This window comes from Nycticebus coucang, chromosome 10, assembly GCF_027406575.1.
Source record: "Nycticebus coucang isolate mNycCou1 chromosome 10, mNycCou1.pri, whole genome shotgun sequence".
NCBI lineage: Eukaryota > Metazoa > Chordata > Mammalia > Primates > Lorisidae > Nycticebus > Nycticebus coucang.
The window spans coordinates 14147165-14171053 of record NC_069789.1 but is presented as its reverse complement, the minus strand read 5'-3'; the positions used below and the strand labels follow the sequence as shown (position 1 = coordinate 14171053).

Sequence of the window (23889 nt, the reverse complement as noted above, 5' to 3'; positions counted from 1 at the left end):
TTTTTCTTGTGTTATAACTGCACTTGTTTTTACCACTTGCTTTTCCTGTGCCACGGTCATTTTGAGGGAGTCTCATACAATAGAGCCTGTGTAGTGAGGAAGGTGCCAGTTAGGCATCTGTCCTCTTCAGTGACCCTGTGTCGCTGTACAGTGGATGGGACCCTCCTAGTTTCAGATTTAGATAAAGGAGACAATTCCAGAAGGATGGAACCTATCCCTACCACCCACCACCCAAATATGTGCTTCATGTCATGCAGGTTGGAATTAGTTGAAGGCTACCTGATGCCAGGGAAGATAACATAACCCCAAATCCCAAACCCATAAGATACCTCGATAAACTAGAAATTATTATTATTTGCTTGTTTTTGTTTTTTTTTTGTTATTTGCTTGTTTTTTTCTTGAGTGTTTGTTTATACACTCATAATCCTCAGGTAATTCTTCTGGACAGTCCATAGCACAATCTCAATTGACACTTGTTCCTTCACCAGAGCTACGTCCAAAGAAATTGCTACCAACCTAATCTTCTTTTTCTTTTTTTTTTTTTTGGCCGGGGCTGGGCTTGAACCCGCTACCTCTGGCATATGGGGCCAGCGCCCTACTCCTTTGAGCCACAGGCGCTGCCCATAATTTTCTTTTTCTTAAGACTCGTGCCATTAATCAGGCTCACTCTTGACTTTAAATCAACATTTGGGAACTAATCACAGATCGTAAAAGTTTTGCATGGAGCGTTTTTTAGAGAAACCTTCTTGCTGCTCATGAAGTTAATACGTGTGTATATCACTATTTTATTTTATGATTTGCAAGATACTTTTCATTTAGTCTTCATGAAAACCTGGAACAGTAGGCATTTTCTCCACCAGCAGATGAAGAAACTGAGGCTCAGGAGTTAGGTTGCCTGCCTAAGGGCATGTGGATAATTTGTGACAGAGCCAAGAAAAAATTAATAGTTGGAATAATTATTATTAGTATTGGAAGCCTTTGTGCATATGAGTAACTAATAAATATCTTCAGGGAACATGACCAGGTAAATGTCTGTTAATAAATCAGCCTCAACTAGTTATCATTTAGAGAAAAATTTTAGGAAATACATATTTATATTTCTCAATATGCAATATAAAATATATGTATATGCTTTGTGACATATAAAATAAATTTGAGCCTCCATGATGGTTTGCACCTTTAATCTTAGCTACTAGGGAGGCTGAGTCAAAGGATCATTAGTAGCCAGGAGTTTAAGACCAGCCTGGGCAACATAGAACTTGTCTCTAAAAATATAAACAGATCATGATCTATGTATATATGACTTAATGAAAATAAAATAAAATACATAAAATAAAAACAAATAAAAATATAAATAAATGTAAAATAAAAGTATAGAAATGAAATAAATTTGTTTTGCATTAAAATAGTCAACAAATACTTTGGCAATTCATTACCCGCTGGACTTCATAACTGTTGTTTACGATGATGACTATTTTATAGATGAAAAGGCTGACCCACCTTGATGTTAAATGGTTTCCTCGGGTAACCAGTTACAGAGTCAGGATTTGATGTCTTCTCATTCTAAATCCTATATTCCTTCCTTTATACCATGCAAACTCATGTTAAAACTTTCAAAATGTTCTAAGATAGCTGAATGGATGAACCAGCTGTCACATCTTAGGTGTGGCTACTCAAGCAGAACGGCCTGCTTGGTAACAAGTTGATGAAGTACAAAGACCAGAGAAATGAGGAAAAAGAATAAATTGGGAGTCAAAGATTGAGACCTAATTTCAGCCTAGGTCACAAATACTCTTAGACATATGGGGAAAATGACATGTTTTCCCACGAGGGATATATATGTGTAATTTATCCGTTTTAATGAAATACAACTCAGGTGCACCTTTGACTACCTGTGCTCTCCGCCATCTCCTCTCCCCACAATCCTCACTCCATCAGAACATTCTGCCAATGCATCCTAATGCCCGTGGCCACCAAATTCTTACGTACCATATTCGCTTCACAGCCTTTTTCTCAGCATTAAGAGATTGTACTGCATCATTCCTCCAAATAGAAAGAAAAATCCAATTCCTGCCATGCATTTGATTAAATCAGTCTTGTCATCTTTCTCTGGAACCAAAAAGCTGGTACCCCAAAAGACAGCCATAGCCACGTTTAAAAACAAAGCAGGTTGTCACACACTGGCAACCCATAGTCAGGGGTTTGTTTTTAGGTATGATGCTCAGTTTCCTTTGCTTTCTGAGCAAACTCACCATAAAGATCTCATTTTTTTTTTTAATGCCCGTGTTTTTCATGGTAGGGATTTGAAATCAGCTACCGACAAGCTAAATACATGCAGATATATGTGTGAATGGATGGGTCCCTGTGTTGTGTGTATATACACATATTTTTAATCATTGGGCAAAATTAAGTTGCCTTAGAAATTTCGGGGGAGGTTTTGGTGGAGGGAGGGTAATGGGTGGGACCACATCTATGGTGCCTCTTAGAATGGGTACAGGCGATTGCACTAATGTACGCAGCTATGATTTAACAATAAAAAAAAAAAAGAAAAAAGAAATAAAAAAAAAAGAAATTTCTACTTCGGGGTAAATCAGACTGGAGTTTTTATGTAGCAGAAATAATGTTGGCCTCAGGCCAAGGTGAGAGAAAAAAGGCAAGGGGTGTTTATTCAAGGGTGTTCGTTTACTCTTTGCGCCCTCTCTGACCTTCCACCCACTGACTTGCCGCCGGGTTCCCTCACTGTGGTATTACCAACTGCATTGGTTGGGGTTCTTTTCAGGACACTGCTCATGGGACTAGAAGACCCGTGTTAAGTCAGAAACCTACCATTTACTAGTTACGCGTTTTCTGGCAAATGACCCTTTTGAAATGCTTCTGTGCTCCATGCAGCGGTAACATGAAGCAGCCTCTCAGTGGCATCTCCTGACTGTGAGCCGTCCGCTGTCCCAGTGCTGGCCACCCCCTCGGTCTCCACTCATGATAGTCCCAAGCCCTCTGAGTGGAGATTGTCGGTGTCTCCTGGGACTCTTACTGTTTTCTTACCATCAATTTAGAAAGACATATAGTATATAAGCAATATAATATAAATATAGAATACATATTAGTTTGAGGACACATAGTTGACATTTGCTTTGTTTAGAGTTTAGAAAAAAAAAGGTCCACCATTTCCAATATGTCCCATCTTCTTGACATATGGGACATATGACTATGATGGATCCATAGGGATTAATTTTGAAAATGAAATTAGACCAAACGGAGTTATGGAGGATTCTTGGTAGCTGCTACTATCTGTATCCAAAACTCTAACATGAAACCGTAAGAAAACCGCGGTTGGTGCCTGAGTTCCCTTCGTCAGAATAATAGCACATGAATGAAAAATCAGGATTTGGATGGAGAAAGAATATCCCATATTGGAAAGTAATCATAGCTTTTATATTTGTATGTGTGTGTCTGTGTGTGATTTGACAGCTTTTTGGAAACCGTAGCCTGTTTCTTCATGAAACCAAAACTTGGAGAGAAAGAGGTGTCCCCAAATGCCTTCTTCAGTATCTGGCATGAATTCAGCTCCGACTTCAGAGACTCGTGGAAGAAGGAGAACAAACTTATTCTGCAAGAGAGGTAGGTGTTTTCATGTGCTCAATCTTTTTTTTTTTTTCTTTGTGAAGTCCAGTTGATTCGCAATAGAGGCAAAAACCGCTAACCTCTTTAGGAAGTTAGAATAGGGGTGGAACAAGCCTTTCTATCGTATCTACTGCTGATTCCAACTTTTCTCAAATTGATCAATGCTATTCTTTTTTATAGCATGTTTTTTATTAAATCATTACTGTATACATTTATGGCGTACAATGTGATGAATTGACATACACTGTGGAATGCTTAAATCAAACTAATGAACATAACCATCACCTCACTTATTTTGTGGCACATTTATAATATACTCTCAGTTGTTTTGAAATGTACCCTTGCATTATGCACACTAGGTGAGATCCCACCAAATACTCTCCCCCATCCCTCCTTTCCCCTCTTTATTTCTGGACTATCTTTGTATTTTATCATTCGTATGAATGTAGAAGTGTTTCTATATTGGTTTCATAATAGTATTGAATACATTGGATACTTTTTTTCCATTCTTGAGACATTTTAAATATGGTGTCATGCCGGATTTTTGTAGCCAACTTTTGTACCCCGAATAAAAAATTAGATGACCAACTTTTGTAACTTAAATGAGAAATTAGATTGCCCTCCACCTGGGGTAGCAAGTTGAAGAGGGTGCTGACCTTGGTGAAATTTTGGAGTTTAAGTAAGAAGACTCAGAGGAGGGATACTACAGAGAAGAACTGGGGTGACCTTTTGCCAGAACCACTATCTGATAAAATAACTTCTGTCATGAAAACACACGAAAGCAGCCCAGGTAAGACCATGTAGGAACAGCCCTTGTGGGATGCTAAACTCACTTGCCTCAAAACACGGACAGCAGAGACTATAAAGGTAAGAGAAAGAGTTTTTGGTTTTTCTCAGTCCTTGGGACGTTGTCTATTTACTGTTCATACTAAAATTTCACTCAGGTGTCACCAAGAAACACAGGTGGTCAGTATTTGTTAAAAGACCTTTCAAGATTCTTAACAGAACTGTGTCACACTTCCTAAAATGTTTTCAAGAATAAAGGGTAATTTCTTCTCTTAACAATGTAAACTGAAGTCTCTGTGATTAGAAAATCCATAGAGCTCTATTAAATATTAGGTCAGGAGGAAAGCTAGCCCCCCCAGGGCAGCGTCCCCCAACAGCTGCATCTAGTGGGAGAATGAATGGGAAACACAATGCAACACATAAAGCAAACTCTAATATCAATTAGTAACTTCCTGGCATCCTTATTAATGCCTTTGCTTTGGAATTTCAGGGGTGTCCAACCTGCAGCCCACAGGCTGCACCCTGATTTTGTGAGAATGTTTTTTGGCTTATCTCTGGTGTCAGATACCGTGAAAAGTATGCACAGACTTTCTTTTTACTGATCAGCTTTTAGTTAGTGTTTGTGTATTTCATGTGTGGCCCGAGACAACTCTCAGCCTTTGAATGTGTAGCTGAGGAAAAAATAAGGTTGGGCACCTCTGCTTTAGATCGTTAGAAAATTTACGTCGGCACCTGTGGCTCAGTGAGTAGGGCGCCACCCCCATATGCCGAGGGTGGCAGGTTCAAACCCAGCCCCGGCCAAACTGCAACAAAAAAATAGCCAGGCGTTGTGGCGGGCGCCTGTAGTCCCAGCTGCTCGGGAGGCTGAGGCAAGAGAATCGCGTAAGCCCAAGAGTTAGAGGTTGCTGTGAGCCGTGTGATGCCACGGCACTCTACCTGAGGGCAGTACAGTGAGACTCTATCTCTACAAAAAAAAAAAAAAAGAAAGAAAATTTACGTCCTGAGGAATTTTGTTTATCTCTACCATAAAATTTCACTGTTTTCTGTGTATGGTCTTCATTGTAGTCTGCTTACACACAACATCATAATCATCCACCTGGTTTCTTTTTTTTTCTTTCTTCTTCTTCTTCTTCTTGTTTTTGTTTTTGTTTTTTCTGTTTGTTTGTTTGGTTTTTTTTTTTTGAGAAAGAGGCTCACTGTGTTGCCCTCGGTAGAGTGCTATGGCATCACAGCTCACAGCAACCTCAAACTCTTGGGCTTAAGCAATTATGTTGCCTCAGCCTCCCAAGTGGCGGGACTACAGGCGCCCGCTACAACATTCGGCTGTTTTTTTGGTTCAGTTGTCATTTTTGTTGAGCAGGCCCGGGCCAGGCTCTAACCTGCCAGCTTCAGTGTATGTGGCCAGCGCCCTAGTCACTGAGCTACGGGCACTGAGCAGTCCACCTCGTTTTCACTTGTGAGTCAATTCTAATGCCTAATTCAATCAGGTGAAATGAATTGCTGACAATTACTGGGCGTGTAGAATATTCCAGACTTGTGTTCACCTCTTCAGATAATTGGCTAGACTCCATAGGTCTGTCACAAAAGATATTAAGCTTCTGCCTCTGTGGAAATAGCTGTAAGAAGAATAGAGCTGTTTGAACAGAAGGAAAACCCTTTAAACAACGACTCTGATGATACTGAGCTTATTCTACCACTAAATCCATCAGTAGGAGTCAACATAAAATATAAGATTTTAGTTAAATGTCCATGTACTCAGATATAAGAAATCATTGCTTAGAAATAGACATATTCAGGAGCGGCGCCTGTGCCTCAAAGGGGTAGGGCACCGGCCCCATATGCCAGAGGTGGTGGGTTCACACCCAGCCCCAGCCAAAAACTGCATAAAAAAAAAAAAAGTTTATAAAAAAATAAAAAAGAAATAGACATATTTGGGCTCTGCGCCTGTAACACAGTGGTTATGGCACCAGTCACATATGCCAAGGGTGGCAGGTTCAAACCCGGCCCTGGTCAGCTGCAACAAAAAAAAAAAAAAAAAAACAGCTGAGTGTTGTGGCAGGCACCTGTAGTCCCAGCTACTTGGGAGGCTGAGGCAAGAGAATCGCTTAAACTCAAGAGTCAGGTTGCTGTGAGCTGTGATGCCATGGCACTCTACCAAGGGTGACACAGTGAGACTCTGTCTCAAAAAAAAAAAGAAAGAAAGAAATAGATACATTTGAATTATTATTCTTTTCCTTCAGATTTAGTCATATATTAACTGACTTTTTAACAAAAAGTTTTGCTCAGTTTGGAAATTATAAAGAGAAACTTTTTTTTTTTTTTTAACATTAACATATCACCTCCCTTAGGGCCCCTCCCTGTGTTTCCACATGGCCTCCTTACATCACTAACCTAAATTTGTTTCCCTTGAAAAGGGTCAAAACTCATTCACACCAAGGTTCAAAGTGGAAAGAGGAGAATTTCGCTTTGCACAATTGTTTGTATCACATCTGACCATTGAGTTCACCAGCTCATCCTACAAAAACTGCTACATACCTCATTGCTGAGTATCACTAGGGTCACCTTCGAAGTCCTCCCCTTGGGAAGCTGTGCTCTGACTTCAGCTTCTAGTTCAACCTTCAAAGCAGTTTCAGAACTCTTTTTCTGGAATGGCCATCAGAGCGATTGTATAGCACACAAAAACACACAATAATGAACGCCACACAGCAAGACACTGCTGACATCAACACAAGCACAGCCGTGAGACACTAATGAACCAGGGTCATGTTACCCATCAGCCTTTCCAAGCTGACTGTGCAATGCTGCCAGCGTGAGCACAGGATGGCAAGTGCGTGAACTTAATTGTCAGACCTCACACAATGGCAAGTTCGTGAACTTAATTGTAGACCTCTGGAATGAGAGTCCTCAGTAAGACTGGCGGTGGTGTGATCTAGGCATCAACAAGATGGGATGTGTGACCCTGTCGCTTTGGAGTAGCTGCTCTAATGCCTGTTGGGTAAGCAAGGACTTCGCAGGGGAAGAATGGCTGAGTCATGTCTGGCGTAGCCCGTGCAGATCCCAGGACAGGGACATAGGTGGACACCCTCCTCGTAGCTCTCTTCTGCTGCCACATACCAGAGCATAAGCTGGTGAGATGGCCCCTCCAAGGAGATGCTGACACTGACCAGTTCAGACACACAGCTCCCTAAGCAACCTCACACCCATCTAGCTCTGCTCCACAACACAGTTGTGTTTCCAGATACCACTGTCAGCAAGCCACCATTCGATGGTGTTTTGTGCATCGGACATGTGGAATGTGCTTTTCTTCACTCGGTATTTCCAAAAAATCAGCCAGCCCCCCACCTTTTTTTTACTTCAGCCTGTGCTTGTCATGTCCTAGAAATATGCCATGAGCTTTTGGACTCAGGTTTGGGGACCTTCCTTTGATTTTGGTAGTGCTGTGAATTGACAGATTCTGAGTGCTCCTCACGCAGAGGTCTCATCTTTCTAAGTCACTGGCTGGGGAGAAACACGTGGCAGGCAAGGGAGGGCAGATTTGCCCTTTGACTTCTAAAATCTGTTCTGCCTGTTGATAAATGATAACCAGGCTGCTCTGAAAAGCCAAGACCATGGGTCCGAATTCTTTGTAGAATGGTTTTATTCCTTTCCTTAGTGAAGCACCAATGTGTAATTTCCTAGAAACAGTATAAAATGAAAATATGGGTCTCTTGGACACAAATTTCTAGATGGCAAAGCATTAAACTAAGAGCCCTCACGGAGGTGGCACCCAGACGCATGCCTATGAAGCCGAGGCTGATTTCTACCAGACAGGTTATCCAGGAATGTTTGGAGTGCCCTGGGAAGCCAAGAGGAGATGAGGGTGTGGTTGGTGAAGACCACGAGACGTCTTGTCCAGTCCCCACGGGTGTGGGAAGAACCTCAAGTACAAATACAAATACTTCAGATGGCATCTTGTTCCCTACCCTGATTGGTTCTCACTTCTGTACTCCTTCAATATTTATGTTCAGCCTCTTTTGCTCAATAGCTAGTCTTCCGCTTCCTAACATGTATCTATGTATTTTTATTTTATACTTTAAATTGCTTCGATATTTGCATTTTGGTCTTTATTTTCCAAGGAGATGTCTAGTGTCCCCATTTATGGTGTAGCTTTCCTTTGTCACAAGCCACACTCCCTTTCCCCTCTTCCTATCTCCATCAATATGTGTTGATTCGACTTACATCATTGTCTTTGATACAGCCATGGAAATAAGAATTGTGCCTAGTGATGAACATGCTTTCTTATATAACTTGAGTTGATCATTGTAGGTAAGAAAAAGAAGGAAAGAAAAGGGGGGGGATTTTGTGTGTATAGAAATTCAGACCACAGAAGGGCAAGGATGGACCTTGCCTTGGCATCCCTGAATGTGACTTCCACCTGTAGTGGAAGGTTGGTCAGGTCGGCCTCTCTCGCTATCACTGTCTCTTTCAATGTCCCCTCTCCATCCCTTTCTATTCTTAACTCTTCTTATCCTTCTCCCTTCCTCTTTTTCTCCCTCTCTTTCTCTCTCTCTTTCCTCCCACCCTCTCCTCTCCTCTGTGAGTTAACTTTAATTTCCAGGCCAGGGTATACCTTCACCCACAGCTGTAGCTTACATTCTTACAACCCAGGAGGACAGAGAACTCTCCCAATTCCATCTACCAGAATCCCAGGGGGAAACTCCAAATGAAGTGTGCCCATATTTGGAGTAGCCACAGTGGTACCTGGGTTAAATCAGCAGTTCACAAATCCGATCTTGCAGCCAGAATAAAAACATTACCACAAGGGACAGTTCCCTTCATAGCAGTATCTTTAGAGTGAAAGAAGAGAAGTTTGCCTCAAACACGTAAACAGCCACCTGCTTCCCTCACTTAGGAAGCCCTTCAAAGTCACTGGTGTAATTAGCAAAACATCTTAGCATAGTGGAAATAACCAAAAAGATGGAATTAATAGTATCCTTGAATTTTTTTTTTTTTTCTGGTCAAGTTCTCCTTGCTCTAATGTGGTATGTATAGGTTGGAGAGTATCTTTGAATCTTGCATAAATTTTCCTATCCCGTTACTTCTGACTGGGATCTGATTATAGAGTGGTACTAACTCTGTATTTTGTGACATTATCCTGATGACCCATGTGATTCAGTTTGTTTATTTCTCGACTAAACTTTCTACCCTAGTCTCTTTCTATTACATCTTTAAAGCCAGTCATTCTTAGATTCACTCTTCTGAGGCTATTTTTTGGATCTTCCAGGCAGGCTTCATTCTTACTTACTCTTTTCTCTTCCTTCTCCTCTGAGTTTCCAAATGGCCTGTCTTCAAGCTCACTGATTCTGTCTTTGCTGTTGAGAAACTCCATGCGTTCCTCAGTTTTTCATTCTTAAGCTTTAGCATTCCTGCCTAGTATTATTATTTCGGTCTCTTCTTTAAGTTTCTCTGATGGGCTTCTGAACTCCTTCTGTGTGTTGTCTTGAAGTTCATCGAGCTTCTATTTTGAGTTCTACGTCTGAAAGGTCACCTCTCTCCGTCCTCCTGGGTCCATCACTGGTCCTTCTCTAGCTAGTTTGGTGAGGTCATGTCTCCCGGATGTTCCTGATGCTTGTGAATGCGTGTCAATGTCTGGACACTGAAGAGTTAGGTATTTATTTTAATCTTCATCATCTGGGCTTATTTGAACCTATCCTTCTTGAGAAGGCTTTCCAGACACACAACTGGGATTGAGCGTTGTGGTCTAAGTCTCTGGTCACTCCAGCTAAATCAGGACTGGGGGTGCCCCAAGCTCAGCAATGCTGTGACTCTGGCTGACTCCTGGTTGCATGGCCTTCGTGAGCTTGGGTAAGATACAAGAGAATTCCCTGGATTACCAAAGTCTGTCACTGTCTTCCCTCACCCTCTGGGCTGGGCTGCTGGAGTTGGGGGAGGGCTGATGTGGGCACTCCTCCTGGCCACCAGTGCCAGCTCACACCTCAAGCCTGCCCAGTCTCACCGAAAGCCAGTGGTGACTGCTGCCCGGCTACTTCTGAGGTTCATTCAAAGCTCAATGGCTCTTTAGTCAACAGGTGGTGACTCCGGCCAAGACTGGATCCTTCCCTTCAGGGCAGCAGGACAGCATCTTTCCTTCTGGCTCAGGGTGGGTCCAGAAATGCCATCCAGGAACCTAAGGCCTGGATGCAGGGGCCACAAAAGCCTGCTTGGTACGTAATTTCACTGTGGCTAAGCTGGTACCCAAGAAGCAAAGCCAAGTTCTGTGCCCTGACTACAGCCCTGTGGCCAGACTACCGCCCTGTGGCCTGTCTGCCTTGTGATTTAGTCCAGGCCCCACAATGCTCTTTTTCTGCCGGTGGTGGGGGTAGTGGAAACTCAGACTTGGGCCTGGGGAGAGGAACTCAATATGCATGGGGTGGAGGTGTGGGGGGGGATTCTTCCTCTGGCCAGGCTGCTCAAATGCTCCCCCCATGGGCACCAGAAGAATTCCACCCTGTGCTGTGCTCTCTGTGCCTGGGCAGCCCTGGGTTTCAGTGCAGAGTCTCATAATGACTTCACTGTCCCTCACTCGGCACACAGATCCCTTCCATTCATGATGGCACAGCACTGTCAGGGGATGGGGCGGTGCAAGACTGGCTTTTCTGCCCTCCTCAGTTCCTCTTTCCCTGATATAATGTTAAAACCAGGTAGTGTGACCACTCAGCTGCTTTTTGGTTTTTCTGAAGGTGCTTGTTTGAATGGATATTTGTTGACTTAGGTGTTCACATGGAGGGGCAATCAATGGAGTTATCGATTTGGCTGTTTCACTCTACCCCTGGACTCAAATGCCTACATATTTCTTGAGATGGTAAATTTCTTTCTATCCATGTTGAACAGGTCTACTGTTTTTGTAGCCAATATGGTTTGGATTTCTAAATTACTCCTTGATAGCTCCTACTTAGTGCTCACTACTTATTACTACTTCTTACTAGCTGCTGTTTACTAACGACAACTAAGTTGCCAATTACCAGCTTCAGAATTGTAGAAAATGGAAATGATCCTACCTCTCTGGCAGTGCTGCTGTGTACAGTAAATGAGGTCATGTATTAGAGTGTACGTGTAGAGTGCAGTGTCTGCATTCTGTTCTTCCGTTGTTTAATTTAAAAAAATGATATCCCAGTAACAGCTGCCTACAAGGTGATGTATTGCTAGACACGTTGCTAGACATGTATTGCTAATCACAATACTACTTTGCATTCTACTCAGTTGCATTCTTGATTAGGTAAAAAGTCTTGGCTCAGAGTCCAAAAGTGAGCATTTGTTTGAAAATGTTCTACTATGGAGTCCTGTTTTTATGCTTACCATTGGTTTTGTCATGAGTCAGAAAGTGTTTTTTTCATCTACTTTGAACTAGGTGTATGCAACTGTTGATAAGAAAGCCTACTTTAAAAAAAAATCTAGACTTGTCATCACTGAGCAGCACAAAACACAAGGACAAATCATTTTTTAAAATATTCTCAATAGACTGTGTTCACTGGCACATGGGGAGTAAACTCACATTTTGCCCTTCCAGGCCTCTCCCCGGAGATCTCACAGAGCGTAACTGTAACATGTAAGGAAATGGGCATCTTATGTTGTCAGGAACACTTGGGTTAGTATCGCCTGCCACTGCTGAAGCTCTGTAGAACTAGAACAACAGGAGCTCTATTCATTAGAAGAAAGAGGGGCAGACTGATTAAGAATGTGTATCCTGTTGACCCTGACTATGGAGCTACAGTATGGGTCCCAGGAGAAGAGGATGAGATTCCTAGAACAACTTCACTTCTCACTCCCGCTTTTTTTTGACATAGACTCACTCTGTTGCCCTGAGTGGAGTGCAGGGGCATCATGATAGCTCACAGCAGCCTCAAACTCCTGGGCTCAAGTGATCCTCCTGCCTCAGCCTCCCACGTAACTAGGAATCAAGGAGCCCACCACTGTGCCTGGCTAATGTTTTCTACTTGGGGGAGAGACGGGGTCTCACTCTTGCTCAGGGCTTTTGCTCTGCTGTGAGTTACACTCAGTTTCAGGCAGAGTGTGCAGCCGTATAACTATGTGAAGCTATTTGTAACTATTCGCTCATCCCGTTTTGAGTTTGGCTGGGCACAGAGACATCCAAGTGGCCCAGATGAGGCCTCATCATCTTGAGTTAACAGTAGAGCACTGGTGTGGGGAACATGAGAAGGGCAGGTGAATTCTGCCCAGAGGACTTTCCACATGGAGCTTGGGGCAAGCGAAGGATTTTCACAGGCAGTCCGGGAGGTGAGGGCATTTTAGGCAACAGAACCTGTCTCTGGCAGCTGGGCCCCAAACCTCATCATGTGTAGCGTGGCCTTTCGTGATTTCTTGTTTAGTCAGCTAAGGACATTTGAATTTAATAAATCACTTGTGACATTAGTAAGGGTTATGTTTAAAGTGTTGTTGAACTTAATTTACTGGTTTATTTGACTTTGGGACAGGTAGTCTTTGATGAACCAAGAGAGAGGAGAGGCACGCCTCTCACTGCTCAAGCATGTAGCAGTCAAGTCTGCTGTCAGCCCAGCTGAAATCTGTAATTAGCAGAGAATGACTTGAATGTTTGTCCTTAGAGGGGTGTGCGTTGTGCTGGAGAGCACCTCATGCTGTGTTAACATTCCTCTTTCCATAATTTGTGTTCAAGAGAGCTGTATGTTCACATTTACATATGATATCATTGGCATAAGCTTGCAAAGGAAGAGACTACTTTTAGAGTGATCAAAAATATATCTGAAGAATGGAGCCAGGAAACGTTCATTCTTACATAGTTAACATGGGACGCTGAAGCGAATCTCCTTGCTGGATTGCTATTTAGCGTCGTTGGATTGCAGCAGCACATGAATCTGGCCATTTACCCTTTTCTTTCAGGCATCAATGTCCAGAGAAATGACCCACATGGAAATTCTCTTCCCAGTGCCAACTTCCTGTAACTGAAGCTTTGGCAGGACAATCATAAACTAGACATTCAAAATAGGGGCTAATGGAGGCTGAGAATGATTGTGGGGAATCCAATCTACATTCATGAATAGGAGTAATAAAGATGCATTAGGTCAGAATAGGCAATTCATTCAACAATTATTTATCTCCTACTATATGCCAGGCAACATTCCTGGCCGCATGGGTCTTACCCTCTCACGAGAGAAGCAGACTATGAAAAGTAAGCACATATCTAATCACATGTTGAAATTAGGGCTGCAAGGAAAATAAACATGGAGTCATTTTCTAAATGAACCAAAGAAGAGGTTCATTTAGAAAAGATGGCCAGGGGAGGCCTTTCTGAGGGGACACCCTTTATTTGGATGACTAAAGAATTCCAAGAAAGGACTAGATGAAGGGGTGTGGCAGGGAGGGAGCGATGTGATGTGTGAGCAACCAGGCAGAGGGAAAGGTGTTCAAGGCCACGTAGCCAGGAGGATTCAGCTTCCCCAAGAAAGGTAGGAGCCACAAGATGAATTTGATGATATAGTTGGGGACCTGATCATTTAGGCCCTAGTATCTGTAGTAACAGATTAATTTTGAGTGTCCATGCAATAGAAAGTCATCAAAGGCTTTTTTGTTTGTTTGTTTTTAGTTTTGCTTTGTTTACAAAAGGCAATACCCTGTTATGAATTATGGACTGAGAAGGTCATTGACTGCCGAGTGGGTAGTTAATTTGAAGAGTAGTGCTGGGAACCAAGTAAGGAAGTAGTGTAACAGCTCAGGAAAAGGTTTCACTATCTAGATGGGGCTGAAAGCATTAGAGATTGCAGGAAGTGGATGAATCTGAGGATGTATTTAGGAGGAATACCTATGAAAACTTCCTCTTCACAGGTTCCTGGCTGCATCACTTTTGGGGATCGTAGAAGTTTAAGTGTCAGCTCAGATATTAACAAGTGAATATTCAGTATGATACTAGAGATCAAGGAAGCAAATCTCCTAAAATTCTTTGGAAAAAGCTAAGGTTAGGAGAAGATCTGAAACCCTGGACATGAGGAAATTCACTTTGTGAAACAGTTCCCTTAGAAGGATGTAAACTCTTAAGGTAAAAATTAAGTGAGAAAGAACTTTGCATTTGTCGTGACTTGCTGCCATGTTCCAAGAGATGTTTTTTAAACTTTGGGAAATCTTCCTCAAAATCCTCATGCACAAAAAGAGGAAACCAGTTCATTAGTAGTTCTAGTAGGGCACCCCAAACATGAATTGGTACTAAAAGCCAAGAAAGTATCTTCTCCAAAGATCTTCTTGCTTTGTTAAGGATTTGAACCTTGTACCATCTTTTAGTGAGCTTATAGACACTTGTTACATATCTGAGCAATTCTGAATTTTCCTCTAGTACTTGCTTAACATTTTTTTGTGATGTCTTAGCAAAGTTTATGGAACTATTTTAGATCAAAATACACTTTTGGAGTAAAAATATTTAAAATTACCTGTTTTATAAAATAACAGGTAGTTTATATAGGCTGAAACAAAGTTCCCATACAATTTAGTAGGTGTTATTGTTAAGGAGTCATTATATTTTATCTTTTTGTTTGTTTGTTTCTCTTTTTATTTCAGATTAATGTGAGGGTACAGACGATTAGGTCACACTGTTTACATTTGTTAGGTCAAGTCCATGTTGTAGTTGTGCCCCTATTGTGCCTGATAGGGAGAATAAATATCTTTACGATATTTTGAAATAATTAAATGGCTATAATGTATTAGGGAAGGAGGAACAGACCTGTTGGATTCCTACAATATCAAATCAACAAATTCTTCGGTTTGTATAGACTTCTGCTAGCTCCTAGATTTTTAAGATAAATCAAAAATAGAAGCAGGCAAAGGCTCCTGACAGCGCCTTCCCACCAGGGCATTGTCCGTGCTAACTCTGACCCCTTCAGGCAGAGAAATTCCCCAGCTGGGACTCCCTCCTCTTCCTCTGCCTCTGGCCTTCTCTCTCAGATACCACCCCTGTTCCCGTTAGTGGGAGTGAAGCTTCAGAGACATGGAAAATGTTTCTTCTACACTTAAAAATTGGGGGATGTAGGGTAAATAATGGGCAATCAGGGACTAGTCATGAGAGAAGGAGGGAAGAGATCATCCCTCCTGTGTTTTAGGGATTGGTCTCTATACCAGGTTTGAAGCTGACGACAGAGGTTAGGCTAAGGCATGTTAGTAGTAATTCTATTTGACAAACAGCAATTTGTCCATCTGCTAAACTCTGGTTAAGGTTTGGAAGCAACTGTGATAAGACATCTGACTCAATTTTAAAAGGAATCATGTGTGAAAGCGAGTGCTGAGAGGGGTCAGGGACGGTGATGGAGGGGGGCTGTGCCAGGTATGGACATCAGTACCAAGATATTTTGAGAATGAAAATGTACAGAAAATAGGATCCTATGAAGGTGTCTTTAGAGATATTTTTAAAACGTTGTTAAGAAAGCAACTAGAATGGCCACTGAGCACGTGAAAAGACCCCCACACCGTTCACCGACAGGGAAACACAAATGAAACCCATAGAGAGGTGCTCTTCTTGCTCCCTAGGATGGCGGTAATAAAAAAGACAATGTCAAGTTCAGGGGATGATGTGGAGAAGGTATGGAACCCTCAGGCATCCTTGGTGGGAATGTAAACAACGCAACTATGTGGGGAAACAGTCTGGCAATTCCTCAAAAGGTTCAACATATTTACTGTGTGACCAAGTCATCTTCTAGATCAATGATTTTCAACTTGTGTGCTGTGAAAGTTTTTAAAGATAATTAATTAAATTATTTTTGAAAGAAGTTCAAAGCACAGTAAGTATATTCTTTTCTTACTCTTTTTTTTTTTTTGATCAACGTAATCTAAGTGTGCCACCGAAATTGAACTATAGATTCAAGAGTATGGTGATATAAAAAAGGTTGAAAAACACTGCGCTAGATATATTGCTACAAGAAATAAAGCTTTGTGAAAACAACTCAAATGACAATCAATGACGAATGAATAAGTAAAATGTGAGATTTATCTGCACGATGGAATATTATTTAATAATGAAAATAACTAAAGCACTCATACATGCTATGACATGGATGGCCCTGGAAAATGTTACACTAAGTGAAAGAAGAAAGTCACGGAAGATCACATATGTGATTTGATTGATGAGATTTCCAGAATAGGCAAATATATAAAGTCTGAACAAGATTAGTCCTTGTCGGGGATCAGGGTCGTGAGGTGCTGGGGAGAGGAATGGAGATTGATGGCTGATGGGAGTTTCTTTTGGGGAATAGGAGATGTTCTAAATCTAGGTGGTTGTAGATGTTTACGCAACCCTACGAATGTTCTGGAATAAAAAAAAAAATTGTTCACTTTGAATGGATGAATTGTACAGTATGTGAATGATAGCTCAATGTGGCCGTTTTTGAAGAAAGAATGAGAAAATAGAACTCACCCATTAGAGTTATAGCATAAAAGTGAACCACAGTTGAACATAGCGCTCTCCTTTTAGTTTGTTCCTAGTTTTAAATCCTCTGTTGGTTCCTCTTCTTTCTTCCTGGCACACCCTGCTATTCCCTCTGTCCCCACATAGTTAGTTCTGTACATACTCAAGGAAAGAAAGTCTTTTAACGATGAAATCTGGTGGCAAAATTGAGGAAGGAAGGAAGGAGGGAAGGAGGGAGGGAGGAAGGAGAAAGAAAGAAATGGCATAGCTTATTCCAATATCAAAAAGATCCTTGGTTTGCATAATTAACAGTTTACACTTCCTGACTCTGTGCTTGCTGATGACATGTGCTTTCCCTGTGCAAACTCATTTCAGGAAGTCCAAGTCATTGTCTATACACACATATAATACATATTGTAAGTATGCGCGTGTGTGTTTAAATTATTCACCAGTTGCAAATAAAGTTCTTTAAATCTAATCTCCACAGAAAGAATTCTAGCATGCAAGTTTCTTTAACACATGGAACTTATATTTCTAATGGATAAGAAATAAATACTTAGAGAAAAAAGAATTAAAAATACTATAACTAGATAAAAATAAGAGTAAGGAACTTGTCTGTCTTTTCTGTGGAGTAAAGACTTGCATCTTTGACTTTTGCTTAATGAACCCCTGCCTTCCCTCCAGAATCCTTGTTGCCCCTGGCGCCCCCCACCTACGCCTTTCTGGTCACTGACACAGGAGCACACTCCTCTGGCCTTCTAGCCAAGTCACTGCTGGGGGGTTTGCTTCTGCTTGTTATGTAAAGTTGGGCTCAGAAACTTGAGCTGTGGCCAGCTGTCAGGTCCTAAGATGGATTTTGAGCCTTTGGAAAGGAGACTTTTGTTAAGGCAGATAGTAATAGAGACGGGCCATTTATATGGTGCTTACTAGCCACTGGGCATGCAGTGAGGGCGAGGCAGGTTGACACTGAAGAACTGACTGTAGAATTATAACTTGGTCTTGGATATTGACATTTCTAGTTCATTGATGTATCCATCAATTGAATAGCACAACCTTGGCAAATCAGCATTATGTAGCTTGGGTTCTTTGGTGTATGTGGAAAGCTATTGTATACAGTGTGTTCCTCCTTAAAGGTACTAGTGAATCATTATCATATTTAAATTATTATATATATATATAGATAGATAGATATAATTCTCTCTAGCTTTATTGAGGCATAACTGACAAATAAAAATTATATGTATTTAAGGTATACAATGTGATGTTTTAATATTGTGAAGTAATTATCATAATAAAGCTAATATATCCCCCAACCATTTTTTTTGTAGTAAGAACACTTAACATCAAATCTTTTAGCAAATTTCAAGAATACAGTATATGGCTCAAGGAGTAGGGCACCGGTCCCCTATGCCAGAAGTGGTGGGTTCAAACCTAACCCTGGCCAAAAACCAAAAAAAGAAAAAAAAAAAGAATACAGTATATATTATTAATTATAGTCAGCATGCTATACATTCAGTCTAAACACTTGCTCAACTTATAATTTTTTATTCTTCGATCAATATTGTATGTACTTATAATTTTACATCAAAATCAAATTTTAAAATTCTTGGTATTTAGAACCTATGATTTTACAGTTTTTAGACGGTAATAATTTTGCAGAGCCAAATAAATGAAAATGACATTATACCCTACATATAATTCCTATAATGATGTATAACTTTGTTTTAAAATTTAGGTTTTCTAATTATGATTTATTAATACATAGATACACCAGAGGTCGATCTGCTCAATCTTTTTGAAAGTTGTTTTATATGAAGCCTATGAGAATATTCCTTTTTATTTCATTCTATTTTGATTTATTTTGCTTTTGTTTCCTGAGTAAGATCTATGATAAAACATTTAGGTTCCCTGATATCTTGAATGCCTTTCTCAGTCTGAAAACTTTATTTAATCACCCCCATCTGTCACTTTATCTTGTTGGTAGTAATAAACATTCTCTAAATAATCCATCAGCGTTGTCTCCATTCTCTCCCACGTGGCCCCAGCCATGTCCCTCCGCCAATTGATTATAGAGGTCGCTGCCTGCCTTCGGGACCAGCAGTGAGGCTGGCACCTGAGCCTCACACTCTGTATCTAGATAAAAGAAAGTGTTCCTGGCCAACATGTCTCCACAGCTCATTGATCTCTCTCTGGAGAAAGGCTGGTATGTCTCCTTGCAGATTCCTTTTTTGAATGATTTAAAACTTGATGCTGAACTATATATAAAGTCCTACTTGGATAGCTGTGCCTTGCAGAATGAGGGCCATCGAGGAGCTGCCACTTCTGCCTTTACAAAAAGAGCACTCTGACCTCTCCTGGAGCAAGCTGCCCTGCCCCTGCACAGTGTGGAATTAGCTCACAGTCATCCCTGGGAAAGGGAAAGCCAGGTACACAGGGATACAGAGGTGGCCTTGCGCTGGTGTGCCTGTGGGGAGTAAGTCTGCCCTGTCCCTTGGAGAGTCGAAATTTCTGGCTTTGTAGATAGAAATGTTAGTTTTTTTAAAGTATAAGGACAGAATTGCAGCTGTGTTGGCTGAGTCTGTAGCTGTTTGGCTGTAACCAGATTAGACCTGGCATCAGTAGATAAATGTCATCTCTTTAGGGGGCTTCACAATGTCCTTTGGCCCCTGGAGTAGTTTCGGGGATGAGCTAGATGACATGGTGTGTGCCCTAGAGGAAAAGCCAGCGTTAGTTAGGGAGGGCAGCCTGCCTGCTCCTGAGAGCTCCTGATCCCCTGAGTCCCATTAACCCAAAAGTGACCTCTGTCTCCACCAGATTAGAATCATGGAGAGCAGAACTAGTACAGCGGCAGGGGACAGTACGTTTGATTTAACATTTCAGCTGGGTAAGCCCGGTCTCCAGTGGTGGGTAACAACACCCAGAGAGTAGACAAGAAAGAAGTAAGGTCTGGTTTTTGTTTCTTTTTTAATAGAGAGTCTCTGCCCGTGTGCTAATGATTTACTGTTTTGCTGTGTGTATTAAGCATCATGAGTATTCCTCTGTTTTATAATCTGGGCCTCTAAGGTGGGCTGCAGTTACCATCACTTCAAATTAAGTTATACACATATAACCGTTCACATTTTTTCGAAAGAGTAGATAGCATGCTCATGATAGTTAGGCATTCTTTTAGAATTGAAAATAGCCAGAAGTAGAAGTTTGCAAACAAGAAGCCCCACTCTTTTATGTTGTAATTTGTCCAGGAAAAAAGTAAATAAATAAAAACCAAGGGTGTCTCTAAAAGTTTGTTGAATATAAGAAAAGGACACAGGTGAAAGTATTAATACTTTAATCCTTAAAATCTTCTAATTATTGTTACATGTTTAGATAATACATAGTTTGCAGAAATAAAAGTGTATTTCTAGATCTTATTTTTGTGAGATGGGATTATTTTAAAAACTTAACCTCTGGAATTCTAATTCTTATGCCCTAGGCGTAACATTTTTGGAAAGTTTGATAAAATTCCATTTGGCCCCCTTAAAGTTTTCTAAGTATATGGGGGAGGTAAATAAGATGAAGCATAGATAGGGAAAAAGTGTATTTGATAAGTTAAGAGAATTTCAGACAGTCACAGATAACTCTGTAGCTTTGATTTTAAATGTCAGAGTAGGTGTGGACAGTAACACACTCTTAAATTGATGTGCTGTTTTTTGTTTGTTTGTTTGTTTGCAGTTTTTGGCCGGGGCTGGGTTTGAACCTGCCACTTTTGGCATATGGGGCTGGCGCCCTACTCCTTTGAGCCACAGGCGCCACCCCGTTGTGCTGTATTTAAGACAGACCCACTCATAATTCTCTGCTGTGAGTTTATTTCCCGCAACCTCTGATTAACTTTCTTAATGTTTCCCTTTTACAAACTCCAAAAAAGATAGGCGGGAAGAGGGTGTGTTTGTAGTTGAAAAGTCCTGGGTGTGTCCTTGTCAGGTTAATTTATCTCTCTGAGCCTAAGTTTCCCCATCTATAAAATGAAAGTGCTGAAAATACCCAGTTCCTGGAGGGAATTAAAGACACGGAGTACGAAGCATTTAGCACGCTCTCTCACATGAAGAAACTTCTCTGTTAACTTTAGTTGCTGTCATTATCATTATCATTCACGTATTTTTTTGAATTTTTTTGTTTTTTATTAAATCATAACTTTGTACATCGATGCATTTATGGGGTTCAGGGTACTGCTTCAATATACAATGTGAAATGCTTACATTGAACTAAGTAACACATCCATCACAATTATACTCATTTCTTAATAGTTTTGAAATGTACCATTGCATCCTGCACATTAGGTGAGGTCCCCCCAAATGCCCTCCCTCCTCTTATATCCCACCTCCACTCCCCTCTCTCTCCTCTTTCCTTCTACTTTCTGAACTATTAAAGTATCTCAAGAATGGGGGAAAAAGTATCCAGTGTGCTCAGTACTACTATGAAATCAATATATAGTCACCTACACACTATTATGAATGGCAAAAAATACCATTTACATATTGATGTTAACTTAAAAAGCAGTAAACTTAGCATCAGAAAGATTTAACATTAAATAACACTAAATTTGACCTTATAGAAGCCAAACAGCACACAATGTTATTTTATCAACAATCCTTCCCTAAATTTGAATTCAAAAATTACAAATTGAAGCACTATCATTTATGGGCCAGTTCTTTGACCTTGGGTGATTATTTAATCTTAGTCAACCTGAGATTTCCAATTTGTGTGACTAAAGTAACAATCTCCAATTATCTGGTAGTGAAGCTATTGACGGTATTAAATGCAAAATTTCTAACATAGTGAATAATTACTAAAAGCAAGTGGCATAATGATACTGATCTCAGAAAAGCTAAGTATGAAATGTTGACATCCAAATTCTTCATGTCAGCGACCATTTTTTCTTTTCCACCTGATCATTTAATGAATTCTCAAACAAGAATAATGGAATTTACCAACTTTAGGGACAATTATTATAATAGATATTGTTTTGTTCATTTGTAGTGCAGAGCTATAACCTCTTGCCTATAATTTGCAGACTAAAAAATGTTTGAAACCAAAAGTTTATTCTTAGGTTTGTGGCAAATTCATCTGTGAGTAAAACTCAACTTACATGGGGCTATTTGCAGTCTTCTTTGTGAACGTTCGTATGTTTACTACAGATGTATTAATGTGTTGGATGATTCTGTGCTATCCGGCCCTGTGGATAATGTTATACACCATATTCCTGTCCAAAATCGGGAAAGTTCTAAATTCTGTAGTCCATCTGGCCCCAGAGGTTTTGGGTAAAGGCTGGTGGAATGAATGGCTGTCTGGCTGTCTTTCTGCTCTCTCTACAACCACACAGATAAAGCCAATCCCTTGTTTTATGTTGTGAATCTTCTGACATTTAGATTAACTTTCAAGATGCAACCAGGTTTTCTATTACCCTGATATAATATCTTCAGTTCTCTTTGCTGTTTTGGAGTCTCTTTGGGCTTCCAATTCATTCAGCTTCCTGGTCGGCCTAGCGATCATCTGATATTTTAGCTGTGTCCTTAGGGGTACCATGATTTTTATGCAGCACGGCAGATCACACTTCTCACCACTTCTCAGAGGCAGCAATGCCAAACCTTTCACCTTTCTTGCTCTAGGAGAAATTCTGAAATTGGACTATTTCAAAATCAATGTTCCCCAATCTAAGGTAGATTCACTAAAAAATGGATGTCCTGAGATAGATCCTGGGAGAAATGAGGGGAACAGCAAGATTTTCATTTTCCTGTCTGATTCTTCCACATGGCACCACCATCCACTTCTTCAGACTCTGAACACCACCTCTGTAACCTTCATTCTGCTTTCCTGAGGGCATTAACATGTCTGTGTTTATTAAGTGGGTACTACATGCCAGACACTGGAATTGTGATAGAAACCTAATCCCTGCCCTGGTGGAGCCTGCGTTAGAGTAAGGAGGACCAGATCAGCCATAATCATATACTAGGCCCCAGACAAAACATAGAGCAGGGGCAAAGGAAAACAGAGTTCTGGGAAGTGGTTTGTCTCAGGTAAGCTAGCCACACAGGGTCTCTCTGAGATGTGAGCTGTAAGAATAAACTAGTGGATCTCCAGAGGCAGATCGCTGCAGTGGAGAGAGCATCACCGCCGTGCGCAGAGCCTGAGGGAGGAGTGTGTTCAGGAAGGAGGCCAAAGTGGCTGGAGCAGAGCGAGGGAGAGCAGTGAGGTTGACAGGTGCAGGGAGTAAACCGTGGGGCCAGGTTGCCTGCAGGCCGCCATCAGGAAGAGCCACACTGTGTATCAAATCTTGACATTGTACCCCATGAATGTATACAGTTATGATTTTAATTTAAAAATAATGAAAAAAAAAGAAGAACCATATATAATACTGTCAGTACGAGGGTGAGAAAGATGAGCATTTGGGGTCATGGCGGGTCTAGTCTCCGTTGGATGTGTAAGGACAAACGCCTGATTAAATGGGGGCAGAGGAAGTGGAGGCAGAGACTTCAGGCACGCTCTGGAGCCGTGGGTGTGTGGAGTCACAGTGAAAAGGATAACTTGCTGCAGGGTAGGATTCATGTTTTGTTTTCAACTCAAAATAAACCATGTGAGTTGATGGTAGGATAAGCAGCATATTTGTAGCCACATAGAAATAATAAATAATAATAAATAGAGGAAAATTTCTGACCCTTGTTTCTCTCTTACTATGTGTGTTTCCTTGATCCATTCCTGCCTTGTATCCCCCACATCTTATTCCTTAATTAAGCCAATCTTCTCTTGCATAATTCTAAACTATTATGCTATAAATAGCTTTGTTATGCTCTTGTATGAGTTTTACAGGGAGGGAATTGGATAAACTCTCTATAAACTAACTTCTATGTCTCATTGTCCTTGAAGTCCCCAAGAACCTCCCCAAAAAATATTTTTTTTGCCTAAAAACATAGTGCACAAATTTTACATTCGTATTACTATTGCTAAAGAGGTGTCAAAAACCATAGTGTAAGTGCCTATAGAGCTTAACTTTATATCTCTCTAGCTATAGTCAAAGACTCTACTGAAATGTAGGGAAGGGTGAAGAAAATATT

At 40.9% G+C, this 23889-nt stretch overlaps 1 protein-coding gene across 1 annotated transcript in view; it reads left to right on the top strand.

Moving 5' to 3' along the window:
- Positions 1–23889, top strand: part of FMN2 (formin 2) — a 378063-nt gene that overhangs the window by 338151 nt on the left and 16023 nt on the right. Inside the window, exon 16 of the mRNA XM_053607776.1 lies at positions 3469–3618. Coding sequence (XP_053463751.1) covers positions 3469–3618 — 150 coding nt within the window. The remainder of the gene's footprint in view (positions 1–3468; positions 3619–23889) is intronic.